The 17,342-nt window shown below is 42.2% G+C and overlaps 4 protein-coding genes across 5 annotated transcripts; 2 read left to right on the forward strand and 2 right to left on the reverse strand.

Moving 5' to 3' along the window:
• Positions 1-855: 855 nt before the first annotated feature.
• Positions 856-2,342, reverse strand: LOC139651265 (Fanconi anemia group M protein-like; the record flags this gene model as incomplete). Its single annotated transcript, XM_071528121.1, has 4 exons — positions 1,916-2,342; positions 1,662-1,834; positions 1,483-1,560; positions 856-1,014 (listed from the first exon to the last, which is right to left on the reverse strand). Coding segments are annotated over exons 1-4 (837 nt in total), but the record flags the coding sequence as incomplete, so codon positions are not given.
• Positions 2,343-2,966: 624 nt separating this feature from the next.
• Positions 2,967-5,488, forward strand: iqcc (IQ motif containing C). Its single transcript, XM_071528096.1, has 5 exons — positions 2,967-3,016; positions 3,294-3,437; positions 3,523-3,892; positions 4,237-4,358; positions 5,269-5,488. The coding sequence occupies exons 1-5, from the start codon at positions 2,975-2,977 to the stop codon at positions 5,302-5,304; spliced, it is 714 nt and encodes a 237-aa protein (XP_071384197.1). The 5' UTR covers positions 2,967-2,974; the 3' UTR covers positions 5,305-5,488.
• Positions 5,489-6,735: 1,247 nt separating this feature from the next.
• LOC139651251 (doublecortin domain-containing protein 2-like) lies at positions 6,736-13,214 on the forward strand. Its single transcript, XM_071528098.1, has 11 exons — positions 6,736-7,031; positions 7,274-7,325; positions 9,011-9,081; positions 9,546-9,677; positions 9,779-9,913; positions 10,052-10,091; positions 10,331-10,396; positions 11,114-11,276; positions 11,521-11,630; positions 11,806-11,874; positions 13,104-13,214. The coding sequence occupies exons 1-11, from the start codon at positions 6,736-6,738 to the stop codon at positions 13,212-13,214; spliced, it is 1,245 nt and encodes a 414-aa protein (XP_071384199.1).
• Positions 13,215-13,605: 391 nt separating this feature from the next.
• tmem234 (transmembrane protein 234) lies at positions 13,606-17,182 on the reverse strand. Of its 2 annotated transcripts, XM_071528114.1 has the most exons (5): positions 17,159-17,182; positions 16,650-16,801; positions 16,473-16,539; positions 15,289-15,381; positions 13,606-14,575 (listed from the first exon to the last, which is right to left on the reverse strand). In XM_071528114.1, the coding sequence occupies exons 1-5, from the start codon at positions 17,169-17,171 to the stop codon at positions 14,469-14,471; spliced, it is 432 nt and encodes a 143-aa protein (XP_071384215.1). In that variant the 5' UTR covers positions 17,172-17,182; the 3' UTR covers positions 13,606-14,468. The 2 variants fall into 2 exon arrangements, with proteins under 2 accessions (XP_071384215.1, XP_071384214.1); XM_071528113.1 differs by lacking the exon at positions 17,159-17,182 and having other exon boundaries at positions 16,650-16,823.
• Positions 17,183-17,342: the final 160 nt, after the last annotated feature.

Below are 17,342 nucleotides of genomic sequence, written 5' to 3' on the forward strand. Positions count from 1 at the left end.
CTAATGAACCAACTCATGACACGGAGAGAGTCTGGGGTTCCTCTAATGATCCAGACCCATCTAGTCTGACTAACAACCACACAGACCACAGAGCGCCCTAGGATGCTGTTTTCGTTACACATCAATCCAGCCATTATTAATGGGCCCAGTAAGCATCACACAGCGATGGAAAAAAAAGGTGATATTGAGAAAGGATTCTGACATGAGAAGGGAATTTTGGTACTGAAGAGGCACATATTGACCAGAAGATGGCAGCAAAGCACCAAAAACAAATGTCACACAATATAGGTCATGAGGCAACCAAAGAAGAAGCAGTGGAGGGAAGTTTGAATACAAAACTAAGTTTGTCTGTGTATGTCTGTCGACTTGTTTGTGATTTTATTACTGATATGACTGATATAGGTGGGTCCTTTGACCTTAATAAGACACAAGCTGTGTTAGGGATTACTTGGAATGAAGTGTGTCCTGATTGGTCAGGACATTTTGCTGTTGTCTATACAGGTATGTTGGTAGTGCCTTTTAAAGTAACCTGATGAAGGTTACTTTAAAAGAAATGCAGGTGAATATTAATAAAGTGAGTTCAGTGAGACAGTTTGCAATGAGTCTTGTTCTTTTAAATTACTGATATGATTCAATCTGAATATGAAAATGTTATGGGTAAGAAAAGCTTGATTCAAATAAGAATTAATCTGCATAAAACACTGCAGCTGCCATTAAATTATACAATCAATACACGGACAGAAATCCAGTCTCGGCACCTTTTTCAAATCCCCTCAACTTTGACCTCTGAGTCAAGACCAAACAAAAGTTATAAGGATTCTAGCTAAATATGACACAGCACTGGCGTGAGCCTACCTGCAGGTAGCGTGTCTGGTGAGCAGCAACCATCTCTCCCATTGGAACCACCACCTTCTCCACGCTGCGCTGGTGGGAGTGGGCCCGGATGTCTGGGCTCTCCTCTGAACGCAGCTCGATGTGAGAGATCAGCAGGTTAGAGATCACCTGCTGCACTGACTGCAGGGACAGAGTGAGGGAGAGAGAGATGAGACAGAGGAGCAGTCAGATGGAGAAGTGGTTTTTATGGTCACATTCAATATCGCATCTCGTCACCTTTAAACGAAATCATAAAATACTGAAGGGTCAGCTCCGCATCATTGACTTGTTGTGCAGCTAATATCTGGGATTGTCTCCGAACCAAGAGCCAGAATAATTTTTAATTCTAAACTCTTCCTTTGTTTCTTCTTTTATAAACTCTTTTTTCTTATTAAGGTATTTCGAAGAAAGATATGGGAATCTTTCTTCTAAATACCTTTCTATTCCCACTGCTGCAGAACAGGAATCCTCTGCAAACCTGCAGTTTTGCTGAGTAGGGCCCAAAGTGTTTTAAATAGCTTGTATGGTGTATTAGCCTTTTTTCCGATATAAATTTAAAAAAAAACAGACAGAGAGACAGACATATGAACAGACACACATTGTACCCACCTTGGTGTCTCCACCTGGAGTGGCGCTGAGAGCCAGGATGCGGAACTGCCGTGTCTGACTGCCGAGCTGCCGGACCACCTGAGGAAAGGGGCGAAAAACAAGTCATGAGCCATGAATACACGAGCTTCATGTCAAGACCGTGCATGGAACATACTCAGGAGGAGAAACGGCCCCTGTACCTGACAGTAGGCGTGGTTGCCCAGCGCCTTGTGGGCTTCGTCGATCACCACACACTTGACCTGCAGGGCCGGGCAGGTGTCTCTGGACAGGTCGTTCACCATCACCTGAGGGGTGAGGAAGAAGACGCGCTTCGCCCTCCACAGCTCCTGCCTCTGCCCTGCTGCTGTGCTGCCTGTGGATCAGATAGTCTCGTCAGTTAACAGGTAAAAGCAGAAAAGTGGAATGTCAGAGTTTGTCATTTACAGCATCATACCTGTCAGCTCCGCCATGTGAGTCTGCGGGATCCCCATCACTTTGTAACAGGCCTCAATCTGTTGTGCCACAAGCGGTTTGGTGGGAGCCATAAATACAATCTTCCCCGATGGGTACCAGCGATAGAAGTTGTACATGACCACAGAGGCTATGAATGTCTTTCCCAGCCCGGTGGGAAGACACACCAGGGTGTTCTGAAACAAGGCGGCCTCTGATATCTTCAGCTGGTACTCCCTGATGGGGTAGTTGGAGGGGTAGATCCATACCTTAGCTGACGAGCTGTCAAAGCCAGGGAAGTCTGGGTAGCACTGTCCGCCTGATGGGACGGGGGAGAGGGCAGAGCTCTCTGTTCCTACCGGGTTGTCATCTTGGACAAAGTTTGCATCAAGTTGCAGAGTCCTTTCAGCTTCATAGACAGCGACCACCATCAGGTCATCGTCATCATCATCTTCATCAGCCGATTTAGGGTCCTGTATCCTCACTTGGCACTCTGGTGTGTAGGTGGACCCCTGACCAGTTTCACTCCATAGTGAACTGCGAGGAGGATGTGTTTTAGCTACAGAGCTGCTTGGGGTTGCTCTACACCGTCCAGCGGCTGCTTTCTTGCCCGTATTTTTCGGTTGAACAACGTTGCTTTGAGAAACGGTTGCACCCCAAGTCTGGAACAAAGTCCTTTGATTTGTTCCACTAACGTTACTCATTTTGACTAGTTGTGGTGTTAAACCTGAGCAAACAAGCCCATGTGGCGAGCGGCAACATTACGAAATGAAAAAAAAATATATAAACACACATTTACTTCCGCCCACGTGTTTTTCAAAATAAAACACCATGTAACGATATTTTTTTTTATTCCAGAATCTTTTTTTAGTTTAAATTGGCTTACTACAAGTATATCGTAGCCATAATAATATGTCTGACTAAAAGCTGAACTGATAAAGTTGCATGGTTAGCTATAGTTCACACGAACAGGCTTTTATTTCTTTAGTGTAACACCGGAAGAAAATCAAAAGTTCGATTCCCTATCCCGCGACATTTGCAGCATAGCGGCGTTACCATAGCAATGGAGAGAAGTCAGTGGGAGAAGATATTAACCTATTTTCAGGTACTAAATGGCTATTGTTAAAGCGACTCGCACTATTGTTTACTATAAAGTGACATGGGTAGTAGGTATTACAAGCTGTCTTTATGGTTGTGGTGTTTTGGAGCTAATTCGTATTTTGTTTAACCTACTTTAAAATAGCTGTTAGCTGTTAGCAAGCCTTGACGTTAGTTCAATCATAAGGTTAACGTTAGTTTGACCAGTAGGCTCACAGCTGCTACCAGGCAGAAAGCTTGTGTAACTTACCAGTAAGATAGTGTAACTCTCCTCTCTTCGCTAGGCACATGTCCGTGGATACTTGGTGAGAAAAGAAATCTACAGTGCACGGGAAGATTTTGAAGACATCGTGAGAGAAATTGATGGGGACTTGGCCCATTTAGAGTGGAGGGAGACCATCGTCCCCATTCCCCACTTCACAGACACTGTAAGATGACACTATTATGAGAATGTGACCGTGTTGGTTCAGCACATCAGATCTTTTATTCATACTCTTTATCATTCATCACCAGGATGGCCCATTTCTAAGACCGAAACCAAGCTGCTCTGTCAGCAAGGCGTTGAAACCAGCACCAGATGTCAGTGCCTGTCCCCAGAATCCTCCACCAGCGTCTCTGTCGGAGGAGAGAGGAGCAGCTCATTGTCTCCTTCCAGAGAAGATAGCAGCTGAGAGAGATGATTCACACAGCCGGAGACAGGTCTCCCTTTCCGGGGTCTATTCCCCCAGTATCCCCGCTGGAGGGCATGGAGAGGGGCAGAGAGACAGCAGTTCGGGGGACCAGGTGGGGGATGAAGACGGAGGAGTGATGGAGAGCACAGGAGAAGCTACCACTGTCTGGAGCAGTCTGGGGCTGGAGATGAACTACAATCACTCTCACAAAGGTGAGAGGTGTACATGTAGTACAGGTAGTGTTCACTACCTTTTTTTGAGTGAAGAATCTTGCCAGTGAGATAACTTCACCTATTGCACATGCATTACAATTTGCTTCAAGAAGTGAAGTGATATTATCTTGATACTAGTCAAGTGATCTGACTTATTTCAGGATTTAGTCATTTGCTTCAAGAAAATTCTCAAAACAGGAGAAAATTAATTGGAAATAAACTCCAAATGGCAGATTTTTTTAGGTGTTTTACCAAAAACAAGACAATATTATACTAAATTAGTTGGACATTTTTGTGTAACGTGTGTTTCATGTGTCATTCTGAATATGCCATCCCTACCCCAGGTCCGTGGCAGTACTGTTTGGCCCAGGAGGTGCCCCGTACCCCAGAAGCCCTGCGTCTCCATAGAAACACCCTGGCCATGGAGCTGCTCTGGCTCCAGCAGGCCATTGCCAGCAGGAAAAAGGTGAGAGAAAGAGAGAGAGAGATGTAGTGTTTCCCCTACATTCACTCAGCAGTGGCAGACTCCTGCTGTAAGAAAATTGCTCTCGCTGCAAGATAAAATTTATTGATTGACCTCCAGAAATAAGTAAGTAGGTGCACAGGACCAAAAAGTTGTTTTCCTCAAAATAGTACTCATAATGTAAGAGTCCAATAAGAACCATTGTATATTTGCAGCCATTGCCTGAGACAGGGAATGAGCCTGCACGCAGAACCAGAATCAGTTGCTACTTATTGACTTCACAGTCAACATGCCCCAAAGACTATAAACATCCAGCTGATGCTTATAAACATGGTTCCTAAAGCTACATGTATAAGCCTGTTTTTGTTCCTACAGTGTGACCTCGCAACCAAAACGTGTATAAATCAAGAAACAGCATGGTCAGCTGTAAACTGTCAAAAGCTGTCAAACTGGGTACTGATTGAATCCTCTAATTTATTCATTAACATAATAAATATTTTAATGAATCCCAGACCGCTGTTCCCATGCAGCACCCTGCAGCTCCAGAAAGTGTAAAGGGGCCAAGAAATATAATGAGTAATGAGCACTGAGAAAGCCCTGTGTAAACCCCTCTGAACCCACAGAGAGGATAAGCGGGATGCGCTAACGCACCCTAGCACTCAATTTTCAAGTGTAATTGTGGACGGAAAGTTAATAATTACTTCAGACCTCACTGCCAAGAAAAGCGCCAGGAGAATCACACTGAGACATGTATGCATGTGTCATAATTTCGCCTGCATAATCCATTGCTTTCTGCAGATTTGTTGTCATGCACTGTGAGTGTGCTCACTCAACCATTTGATTACAGGGTATAACTTGGCAGCAAAAAAAAGAACTTTTAATGATTTTTTCCCCCTCTCTCTCTTTCCTACAGTATTTGTCACTGAAAGAGACGCTGAGCACATCCTGACAGCAGACGTAACCAAAGTCATCTGAACTGGACTCAATAATACAGGACTGAAGCTCTGACTGAGGACAATAGACTGAACTCACTCTCATGGCATCTTTTAGCAATGACTTTATGAGACAAGTGCACAGAGTATATAAATTACTTTTCAGATAGTTTTCTATCAGATAGTGATTTATCACATGTTTCAAAGATATTATGTGTTTATAAAGCTGTACATTGTTTTTGTTATTTGTTGAAATTGAAAAAAAAAGAATAAACTTTATTTTTCTAATATTTTCTGTATTTTCTAGTATTGTACACATTTTCTTGGGAATGTAACACGTCCACTGTTCCTACTGCTGTTGTTGCTACTAGAATGGTGCTGACATTGTCTTTATAGCATTATATTGTAGGTGGAGGTAGTGACTATTGTTCAGAAAAAGGATTCATGAAAGAGATTCAAGCGATGGCCTCACAGAAGCTCAAATTTCCCATTTGGCGCACATTGAATGGGCTCTCATCACGTGAAAAGTTCATCCCACAAATATTCACATGACAGCCCACTATAATGCTGCTGTCTTCTAATGATGTCAGTGTCATTTAAAGTGTTAATTGGAAAAAGCAAGAGACTAATTTGAGTGTAAACAGCATTGTCCAGCCCTATTTTAGTTTTTTGGAATGAGTAATTTCTGAGAATTTTCAGTAATGGCTCTTTCAGCTGCTGGTTCTTGACTTGCTTGTGAATCATTTGGGAGTTCATGTCTACTTTCTGAATTATTTTGGAAAAACAGACGACTGGGTTTAGAGGTTATCTTATTGATTCAGCTTAAAACACTTCGACCCACCCATTCTCTCCTCCTCTGTCTCTCTCTTTTGTTGTGGTTGCTGCTGATGGTTTGGCCCACAAAGCCAGTCATTGCTGGCCATGCTGCCATGGCAACCAGGAAATACTCACAGCCGTCAGTGGAGTAGCGTGTGTGTGTGTGTGTGTGTGTATGTGTGTGAAGGGGAACGAGGGAGCAGAACGTGGTGAGTGGAAGTCCAGACAGACCACAACAACAAAGAGCTGGACTAATTTTCACCTTTGCCTTCAATTCTACAATTTCTCTGCTTCACCTTGCGCCAGGCTAGTGAGTGTCTGAGCAATGTGTGTGTGTAAGTGGTCGATAGATGAGAGATCATGTGATATGGGTGTGTAATTATGTGTAGTTGTTGGACAGTGTGACCCAAAGAGGAGATTGAAAGAATGTGGTGTGTGAGTGTGAATATCTTAGTGTATGAAGGTGGTCAGTAATGCAGCTCCAGGTTTGGTGGGTAAACTTGACAGAAGTGTGTGTATGTGCTGAGAATGAGGCTACGCCATGTGTGTGTGGACTCCAAGACACTAACCAGCCTGGACTGACATTGTGCTTCCATGTTTTATTGCTGTGTGGCGGGTGTGTGGACTCGGAGATGGCTGCCAGCAGTGGGACCTCCTCTGCAGCCGCGGCTCTCCTGCCTCCAGTGAAGAGCGTGGTGGTGTACAGGAACGGAGACCCCTTCTACTGCGGGCGGAGGTTCGTGGTCAACCAGCGACAGGTGGCCACTATGGAGGCCTTTCTAAACGAAGTGACCCAGAGCATCAGCGCTCCGCTGGCCGTCAGGAGCCTGTACACCCCCAGGCAGGGCCACAGGGTCACAGAGCTGCAGGACCTTCAGACTGGAGGCCAGTATGTTGCTGCGGGCTTTGAGAGGTTCAAGAAACTGGAGTGAGTACAAGACCCATATACTAAATGTTGGTAACTAATCATTCTGATGTACAGTTTCCCATAAGGAAAGAGGCTCTCTGCCTCCTAAAATACTATTTTTTTTGTTTTGATGTCCAATATACAGCAGAATGAGTGAATCCTGTGTTGGAACATGGATCAAATAATGAAGTGTTGGTGTCAGGCTAATCTGCTTTTCAAATGTTGTTATTCTTTATCATATCTGTTGTTGTTTTCACATGTAGTTACCTGAACACAGGAATGAAAAAGCAGCCAGTTGCCCGTGAAGGAACTCAGGTAGGCTATGGTTTCTCATGTGGGCAGCTTCCTTTCAGGCCAACAGATCAGTCCATAACTCATTAATCCTAGTCTAACCAGGAGGAATGCACCACCGCATTGCTCAGTGGGGGCAGCCGGGCTGCACCACTTATATCAAGCTGTATCTGCACCATTTGAACCTTGTGCCAAGTCAAATATGAAAATCACTGTTTGTGTAGCTTAGTGCAGGATTTTCCATTACCGAGACAAGTCCCTATTTGCCTATATATTTAACAGCACATATGCCTTTTGTTATGTTAGCATTTGGTAGATTAGATTCACTTTCTGTGACTGTGTGTGTGTCAGACCGCACTCTTACGGTCCCATTGATGTCATCGGTTGTCATGTAAATTACCGTAAATAATCGGCTAATGATTGTGCTGTCCATCAACCATTCACTTAGAGCTTGCAGGAGTCACCGCTCTTAAAGTGACATTACATTCAGTAATTACAGTTAGATGTATAGCCACAAGTCAGGTGTCAAACTGCACCATAGGTTACACAATACGCTGAAAACTTTCATCGGGGGAAAGTTAGGTCTCTGAATGAATCTGAACCTGACCTTGCTCTCTTTAGTCGTTAGAATTAAACCTGTTTCTCTATATTGAAAGGCAGGCAGGGCATGGTGATGCGGTAGTGTTATGCAGAGAAAGGCTCTCTCTGTGTCATGAATGACTCTTATACCACACCATTTCACACAAAACTATTTTCAAAGCCTTCTTAAACACACACAAACACAAATACACACACTCAGAGCCACTCATGATGGCGAGTGCTTGCTTTGTATTCTGACCAGCTGGCAGGGATGACTGAATGGTTTTCAGACCCAGAGTGTGTTTTTGGTCTTTAAGCGTCAGTGTTACTTTTCTGAAAAACATGAAAGAGTAGAGAGTAATTGTGTGTGCCTTGGGTGTCTGCCATTTGGAAAGCAGATTGTTTAGCTACTGTGTCTTAGAGGCTTTTGGTTTAAAAGTCTTACATGCCTGTGTTGTGAGTTGCTGTGGAGCAATGCAGGAAGTGTGTGTGTGTGTGTGTGTTTTTGTGTGTGTGCGGGTGAGAGAGAGAGAGTGTGATCCTACTGGTAAAACAAAGCCTTATCCCTTCACACAGTGTTATCAAGCTGTGTGCATGTCTGGGCAGGCCTAATGCCCAGTCCCATATTGACGGCCCCACGCCTTCGCTTCATTTTCAGAGACACTGTAAATGCATCATATGTGCGTCACTTCAAAGTAGAGACATTAAGCCAAGATATGCTGTGTGTGGTTTGTTCTGGATTCACTGATTTATTGCAGAAGCGGACGCGGGTGTCAGTGAGTATTGACTCTAGTGCCTCCACATTTCATTGGTATGTGAGGACATGGGTCGAGCAGCTCTCAGATCAGACACGGCATGTGAATGTGCCATTGGAAAAGACTTGGGGTGACGTTCGTTTCCATGGCTGCAGCACTTGAGCTGACATGAGTGGAATAGTTATTCATTCATTACACATTTTGGATATCTGACTTTGCTGCGGTGGATGTACTGTGCATTTAATGTGCAGAATGTGGATGACGTCAATCCGATGAGGGACTTTACAAATGTATTATATTACTGAACAAAAGACAACATTATAATGTTATGCAACAGCATACATCATAGTCTTATTTCCTGAATTCCCCCACCAGGCAAGAATAATCCAGAGGCCAAATGTCTCAGCCAAATGGAGGAAGTTTATACCTGTACCATGCATCATACGGTGAGTTTGGCAGACAACATGCACACACACACACACACACACACACACACACACATTCACACCCACACATACACATACACATACACATAATAGGGATGGGACGATATATCAATATTCAATATATTGCAATACAAAACTGTGACAATACGTATCGTAGGGCAGAAAAATGAATCGCGATATTAGCTACATTTTATTCTGCTGTAGTAATCACAAATGAGACGGCTTTCCCATCACAATTTCGCAAACTCTCCATCGAAATTCTACTATTTGCACTTTAAATAAACATAATTCTGCACATACTGTCATACTTTGTTGCCATTGAACTTCTGGTTGTATCGAATTGTGAACCCCATATCACGTATCGAATTGTATGAGATAGGCATATTGTCCCATTCCTAATAAATAACCATCCAAAGCCCACGCAGTTATCATCTGAGCTCACTTTCTCTTATGTTTCTATTCAGCGTTTTCCGTAATGGAGATCTACTGTGTCCACCATTCCGATTCATCATTCCCCGGAGCATGCAGCAGGACCTGGAACAGATCCTGAGTCTGGTCACAGAGAAGGTCAGCTTACGGACTGGAGCTGTGCGCAGGTCAGAAACACACACACACACACACACACACACACACACACACACACAGCGTGCAAACAGAGAGACACATAAATATCTGTCTAACCCCTGTGCTTCATCAGGTTGTGCTCTCTGGAGGGAGTGACTGTGTCCTCAGCAGGAGAACTGGAGACCGGCCATTGCTATGTTGCCGTGGGAACCGAAAGGTTCAAGAAACTTCCATATGTGGAGCTGTTGGTTTCAAAAGCCACAGAGAGGTATTGTTATTCATCCGCCTGTGTGTGTGTGTGTATGTGTTGTCTGTTTTGAGCTATAACATGAGATAGGTATTGTCAGAAAATACTACTTCTATCTCTCACTTTCTTTACATTACAATGATTTTCTTTACTTTGCAGATATTACCCAGGAAAGAGGAGGCTGTTGCGGAGAGCTGAGGTAAATTTTGGTTTTCCACTTTTACCTGACAGTATATAATTTGCTCACCTTCCTTCCAGTGGTGTATCATAATGTTGTCAAATGTGTTATGTCCCCAAAAATATTGTCTTAAAACCCGAATTACACTGCAACCGGTGCTTCATTTGCAACATGTCAGGTCTGAATGACAGCTGTCAAAACATAATTAACTGAAAAACAAAGATAGGCAACAAAGGACACCTCTTCTGTGTTTCTCTTAGAACAGGAAAGCAGGAAGCGGTCCAGAAGACAGATACAGTGACTCAGCTCTCCTCGACTCCCCAGAGGTAGAGAACAATCCTCCACTGTGTTGTATTCACAGTACAGGAGCTACATTGGTGCCGCCTTTCCATTAGATGCTGATTTGTTTGGTTTGTATTGCCTATAACACAATGAACCCACTGGTGAGACATACAGAAGCTGTTTTTTCTCTGTATGTGATATGGCTACACACAGTGGTGGAAAAAGTGCTCAAATCCTTTACTTATTTAATACCATAATGGGAAAATACTTAATTAAAAGTAAAAGTTCTGCATTCTACTTAAGTAAATGTAAAGAAGTATTAGCAGTAAAATATACATAAGTATCAAAAGTAAAAGTACTCATTCTTTCAGGGTGTTAAATTATTGATGCATTAACCTGTAAGAAGTATTTTAATGTTGTAGGTCTAACTGCTCCATATACTGTTGAGGAGTTTAAACTCTAACAATGCATCATATTTTATGAGCTTATCATATGTTTTGCATGTAAAACCTTATTCTGCAAAGTAACTATAGTAGTAACTACAGCTGTCAGATTAATGTAGTGGGGTAAAAAGTACAATATTTCCCTCTGAAATGTAGTGGAGTAAAAGTATAAAGTCTCACAAAATGGAAATATTCAAGTTAAGTGCCAGGACCTCAAAATTGTACTTAAGTACAGTACTTGAGTAAATGTACTTAGTTACTTTCCACCTCTGGCTACACGAGTGACTAGTTTATTCTATTTTACCCATTGAATTCCAGTCAGATGGGCGCAGGGTGAAGTCGACGGGTGATGAAGCTGCGGATGTTGCAGCAACACAAGCCGCTCAGCGAAGGACCAGGAGAGAGGAGGAGAGCTCTGTCTTCTACACCGGGCCGGTCAAGATCCGTAAAGACCGAGGCCAACCAAGACCGCCAGTCAGCAGTCGATCTGGTTAGGACACCCATCGAACACATGCACGCACACACACACACCTGCAAGTGTGCAAAATTTACTTTTATTGTTCAAGATCAGATAACAAAACAAGACAGAAGTGACTCGTATCTTTTTTTTATCTTGTGTCTGTTTTTCTTAAATATAATTTTAGATAGCCAGTTTCATGTCTGCTGCATTGAGTATATTGATTTTTGCGTGGCAGCAGCAGTGTTTTGATTTCTGTTTATTGCAGTCCAGCCCAGTGTGTTTAAGAGGGGAGTGCGAAAGAGGAGAGAGGAGGTACGAGGAGCTGAGGAGGTGCAGGAGGATGAAAATACAGCAACAGACCTTCCTGTTGACCAGGTTAACTTCACAGTCATCCCAATGTCCCCAGTCTCCCCTAATGATACACGTTACAATCCCACTGAAGGAGATATGTTGCAATCAGCCCTAAACTCAACCCTGGAATATAGGCTTAAAGCAGAGGTGAATCTATCTCTCATTTCTGCACTCTTCTTTCTTTCTCTTCCATCTTAAGAGAGTGGCAGCCATAGTGGAGGATGAGGACCTAAATGAAAGAGATGATTATCTGCACAACACAGAGCAGGTGAGCATGATGCCTGCAGTCTTTTGTTTATATTCATCACCTTACCTCACCTTACCTTTACCACCTTACCATACCTTCTCATCTACATGAACAAATGTAGATGAGAAAGTCACATTCAATGATTATAATGATTATCACACTGATTATACTAATTATATTCTTCCACTGTTGGGTAAAGCGTAGGGCTATTGCGAAAAGATTTTCTTTATGAATAATGAACAGACCCTGAGGATGAGGATATAATTTGGACAAATGATCATCATTTACAGGATTATGGACACATGATGGTCTGTATTACAAATAACTATGGTGCTCTTGCCAAATTATACTCAGCTCAGTTGAGAAACAGGGGTGATGAATGTGTAATTACACATTTTTGCTGTTGATAGCAGAAAAATGGAAAGGAAACACCGACCGGCTCAGCCATACCAGTCCAGAAAAGGGACTCTATCAGTCACAGCTTTGAGTCTGATACAGAAGCATCCAAGGTCCTCTATTTGTGTATTATTAAGTACTTAGCCAGCATAAATGATAGATGTGACAGAGATTTCAGACAGAGATTATGAAGAGTGAGGTGCACAGTGAGAGAAATCACCCACACAAATACAATGGAAAGCAGGTGTGTTTGTGTGTGTATGGATGTGTAATGAATTTAGATGGTCATACTATGTGTGTATGACCAAAGTTTCAATTAAGTTGTTCTGCATCGAATGGGTTTACAGGATAATATGTTTGTCCTATCGAAGGCGCAGTCATCTGAACAAAATGGCATGGAACAACAGTCAGTGAGAGAAAACCTGAATACGTCTGTAGCAACAGTACAAAATTCTGCCAAGGCTGAGGAGGATTGTGCGTCTGCTGCTGAAATAGTGGTATACACACACACACACACACACACACGTAATTACTCTGTACAACATGTACGAGCTTAGATTGAGTACAAACTTAATCAGCAGCAATGAATTCTGTCTGTACACTCAAAAGGAGCCGGAGCCAAAGCTGGCCTCTTCAAACTCAAGGGCTTCCTCGTCCACATCTGACAGTTCTGCAGCCAGCGGAGGGATCCAAGCAAAGAACAGGGAGTTTGAAGTAGAAAGAGCAAATCTACAATCCCCAAACCCTAAGAAGGTATATCACAGTTCTTTTTGGCATCATTACAGCCACGTCCAATCAAAAGGTTTGCTCACTTGCTGTTGTTTTTACCCTGTTTTGATGGTTTGCTCGAACAGGGGAGTCCACAAGATCCCCCGTCAGTTATAGTAGAACAGTCCAATCGTCAGGAAGGACTGGCAGCTGAGGAGAACGGAGGCTTCGTCAAGGAGGTCACATCATCACAATAACCCAAGGTCTGCACAAGGTCTCTTGATCAGCTGATGAACTATGACTACAGGCATAGCAGATAACCAAGCAATTATTGTTGAAGGGATTATCCCTTCAATGACCTATGCGGCTAAATGAATGTCAAATCAAATGAAATAGTAGTATTTGAACTGTGCTAATGAGCCAAGCATTCATTTGATGTCCTCTCAATAAAAGAGAACTAAAACTGTATTTTACAGGGATAACTGTGACGCAGATACTGTGTAGTGAATGTTCAGTGATGCAATTTATTTCATAAACAACATGTATATAAGAAACAATATTTTGTGACATGCTAGACCTAAAATGTTTTTGTTTTGCATAAATCGGTCATGGAAGACAAAACAGGTGAAAAATCATGTTTTTCCAACAATTTATTAATGTAATATCAGCAACATAACAAGCCAAGTATATCAAAACAATAACAATGTCATCTGTACAGTATATTGTGTCTATTAAATATGTGGACTGTGACAATAAAAAAATAAATATATTACTACAGGACTTATTTCTTATTTCTGAATAGAAACTGTGTCTGTTTACAGCACATAGAGCAGGGTCTCTGTTAAAGCAACTAAGCAAGCATCATTCACATTTAAGTTCCTTATAATGCTTCCTTCACAACGAACATAAGAAAATAACAGTGTTATATCTACTGTGGCAATACATCACCAGCAAAGGGGAAGGAGGAGGAGCCTAAGAAAAACAGGTGAATCAAAAACAGCTTTATCCTCAAGATAACCAGCAATTTGTCCTCTGTTCTGTTCTGCTCTTCCCCACACACACCACAGCTGACAGAAGGCAGCTGCAGTAAAATATCCCTGTTAAACTGGGAGCTGAGATTTAATTGGTCCATTTCCAACCCTAACCTCATTTGTATGTGGTTTCTATAGTGTTTGTATAGATGCCAGTAACATGGCGAGGCAGCAGAGTGCTTCGAATTAACAACCAGGGATTTCTATGCAAGGACCATAAATCTAGTCTAGCTCCGAGGTGAACCCCATGTGAACCCATTTCCCTCCATCTCAGCACAGGAGTTTCTAGATGGGTCTTTTTGAACCAACACTGAGTTAATTTAGGCACAATTCTCCCACCGGAGCTGTAGCTGTGCACTGTCACCACCTGAATCTAGATTCTCCCCTCCAGTCCTTGCGCCTTCTACAAACTCGCTGCAGGTACAGTATATGAGAATTTGCTTAAATCCTGATCTAGGAAGATCAAGAGGTCGACCGGCGTTAGTGTGCGGCCTGGTTCTGTTCTCCTGTGTTCTCCTTGTCACCGATCGAGCTTATGACACACAGAGTGATGCCAGCCATGGTGAGGAACATTCCTGCAACAGCTCCTGCAGAGGGGAGAGGTGGTTGATTTAACTTCAGTTGAGTCTGTTGCGCCAGTGTTTATGGCTTCAAACTAGTCTCATGCAGGTGTGTAGATTCTTTAATTAGACTAGGATTATCTATCAATTTGAGGCTTGCATATAACCTTTAATCTGAACTCTGTATCTCAAAGCATTATGGAGATATAGTAGTTTCAAGAAAATCAGTTTTTCCTCATTAATATGCACATTTATGCAGCAAGGTGCTCCAAAATCTAATCAGATCATCTACTCTACTGGGGGAACCTATGCTGTAAATTGAAGTTTCTGTCATGTATTCTGTCATATATTATTCTTGAGTTTTGTTCTTTACAGTAGGACAGAAGGAAGGTAGTGAGAGAGACAGAGGAGAGAAAGCTCTGGTGGGATTTGATTCCAGGACAGTGCGAGCACACATGTTACAGAGGCTGGAGACTTAACCACTCAATTATCACACTAATAAAGTAATGTGAGGAAAAATGATTTGTATCTTTTCCTTATATAACACTGCTGAGTGTTATATAAGGAAAGTGTCCAAATGTGCTCCAGTAGCCTCATTTTTGGAGGCTACTGGAGCTACTTTTTTTGGAGGATTGTTGCATGTTCTTACAGAGTCTTCAGATCTCCTCCAGGCAATCTGATCGCCTAAGTCTTCTGGAAAGTAAGCTAATGCATCAATTTCGTCAACATGAGTCACTTACGTTTGCCTCCAAACTCTTCACCTAGTAACTTGCCAGTGAGCAGGGTGCAGAGGAAGGTGAGTGAATTGGCCACAGGAACAGCCAGGGATAAATCTGGATTAAAGGAGAAGAGAGAAGAGATGTGAGGAAAAATGTCTGCAGGACTGAAATCAAATGAACTTTTGTTAAATTGGATATATTCTCCCACTTGTGCTTCCAGTGATCTTTTGCCAACAGCTACCCTAATATCAAGTCATCGTCTAAATTAAAAGGATGTGTTCTCACCAACACTATTGGTGACCGATGACTAATTTAGTTGTAAGGATAGAGTCACTGGCTGAGTGCAGGAAGAGCGTTGGGTTCAGTAATTAGTAAATTGAAAGTGCGTAAAGGTCTGGGCTCCTGTGTGTGCCCAGTACTGACCCATGGAGCTGGAGTCTGAGGATGTAAAGATGCAAAATGCACAAAATTCTGTTCTACTTGATGTTTCTCTGTACATTATATGATGATTTGAGGGAATCACTTTTTTATGCATGGCAAAAACAAAAAATTTTTCTGGTCAGATGATGGGGAAATATTAGAACGGCTATTAAGAAATGATGTGTTTAGGACCGCAAGTTTTATGGCTAAGGTATGGACGGAATGTAAGGGAAGCTAAATCATTCTCCTATACAATTTGACTTATTATTGGATGTGTAACAACTTTTGTGGGGTTTTGTGTGTTCAAAATTATATATACATATGTCAGTTATGTATATATTGATATTAGGGCTTACATATACAGTATTTAATATGTATTTTGGTATACCTCTCTGCTGATATTGTCATATATTGATGATGGAGGAAAACTGGAATACTTAGTAAGAAATGATTTACATTGGACTTTTGTTGCTGAGGCCATGGATTAGAAGGCAAGCTAAATTATGTTTGTAATTGTGTGTCCTGTGTATATCGTTGTACTATGTGCTATGTGTGATGCTTACCCATATCTGTCTGTGTGCATACCTGTTCTCAATTAATTCATGGATAATCAATTAATGAATCATTAACACAGAGCTCTCTATTGTCAATCTATTGTCTATCACTCACTAGTGTAACTAAGTGAGTGATAGACAATAGATTGCTACCATTAATAAAACAATTAATGCTGTATTTCACAGTATAAGAGAGGCAGCCATCGGATAGTGACTGTGTGTGTAGCTCACCTGTGGTAGCCAGAGTATAATAGTAGACCAAAGATCCACTCTGGTTCAGAAGGAATGGGACCAGGTACTGGGTGGGAATTCAAGGAATAAGGAGCTATTAAACCAAATATAACGAAACGTAGACATTTTAAACACGCACACACGCTGACAAACAAACGATTTGAGTTCATAATTTACCTTGAGATTAAGAAAGAGAAACTTGACTTCAGCCAGCAGCTGTGACACTTTGTTGGTCCGGGTCACATGCTCTATGCCCTCAGTGCCTCTCTTCAGGAAAGGGTTGGTGCAGCCCCACAGCACGGACACCAGCAGCAGACACAGCACCTCCACTGAACACACGATAGTCACCATTAATGTACTACAAATATTAGCAATGCTATGCAGGTTTAACACGACGTGGTCCGACGAAAATGGGAAAAAAAATTTGTCACTACTGTAGGACCTGGGCTCCTTTGGAGAAACCAACCGACATAGATTTACTTACTCAAACAATTGTTGTCTGCGTTTACAACTGATGCTACATATACTGGATGTTTTTGTGTGCTATCAATGGTCTTTCCTCGCTTTTTAATAATCTGAGTGATACTAAAGAAGTAGTAGTAGCAAATACTCAAAAACCAAATACGAAAATAAACTAAAATCTTAGCAAACATCACAAATCCATAATAGATAACTTAGCCACTCACCTACGGACACCATTGTCAAGTAAACAGTTCCCGGTAAAGCTGCATTCAAGTCGCGCGAGAGTGTTCTTCAATTATCATTGAACAATGTTAAAACAGCCCAGATTACAAAATGGCCTCAATCTATGCATTACAGTTAGATCTACCTCTAAAACAAATAAGAAGGTGAAATAAAGTCGATGTACTT

This window comes from Centroberyx affinis, unplaced genomic scaffold (genome assembly GCF_046629955.1).
Source record: "Centroberyx affinis isolate AG114_WGS23_722 - 3 ecotype Tasmania unplaced genomic scaffold, CSIRO-AGI_Caff_v1 ptg001619l_1, whole genome shotgun sequence".
Taxonomy (NCBI): Eukaryota; Metazoa; Chordata; class Actinopteri; order Beryciformes; family Berycidae; genus Centroberyx; species Centroberyx affinis.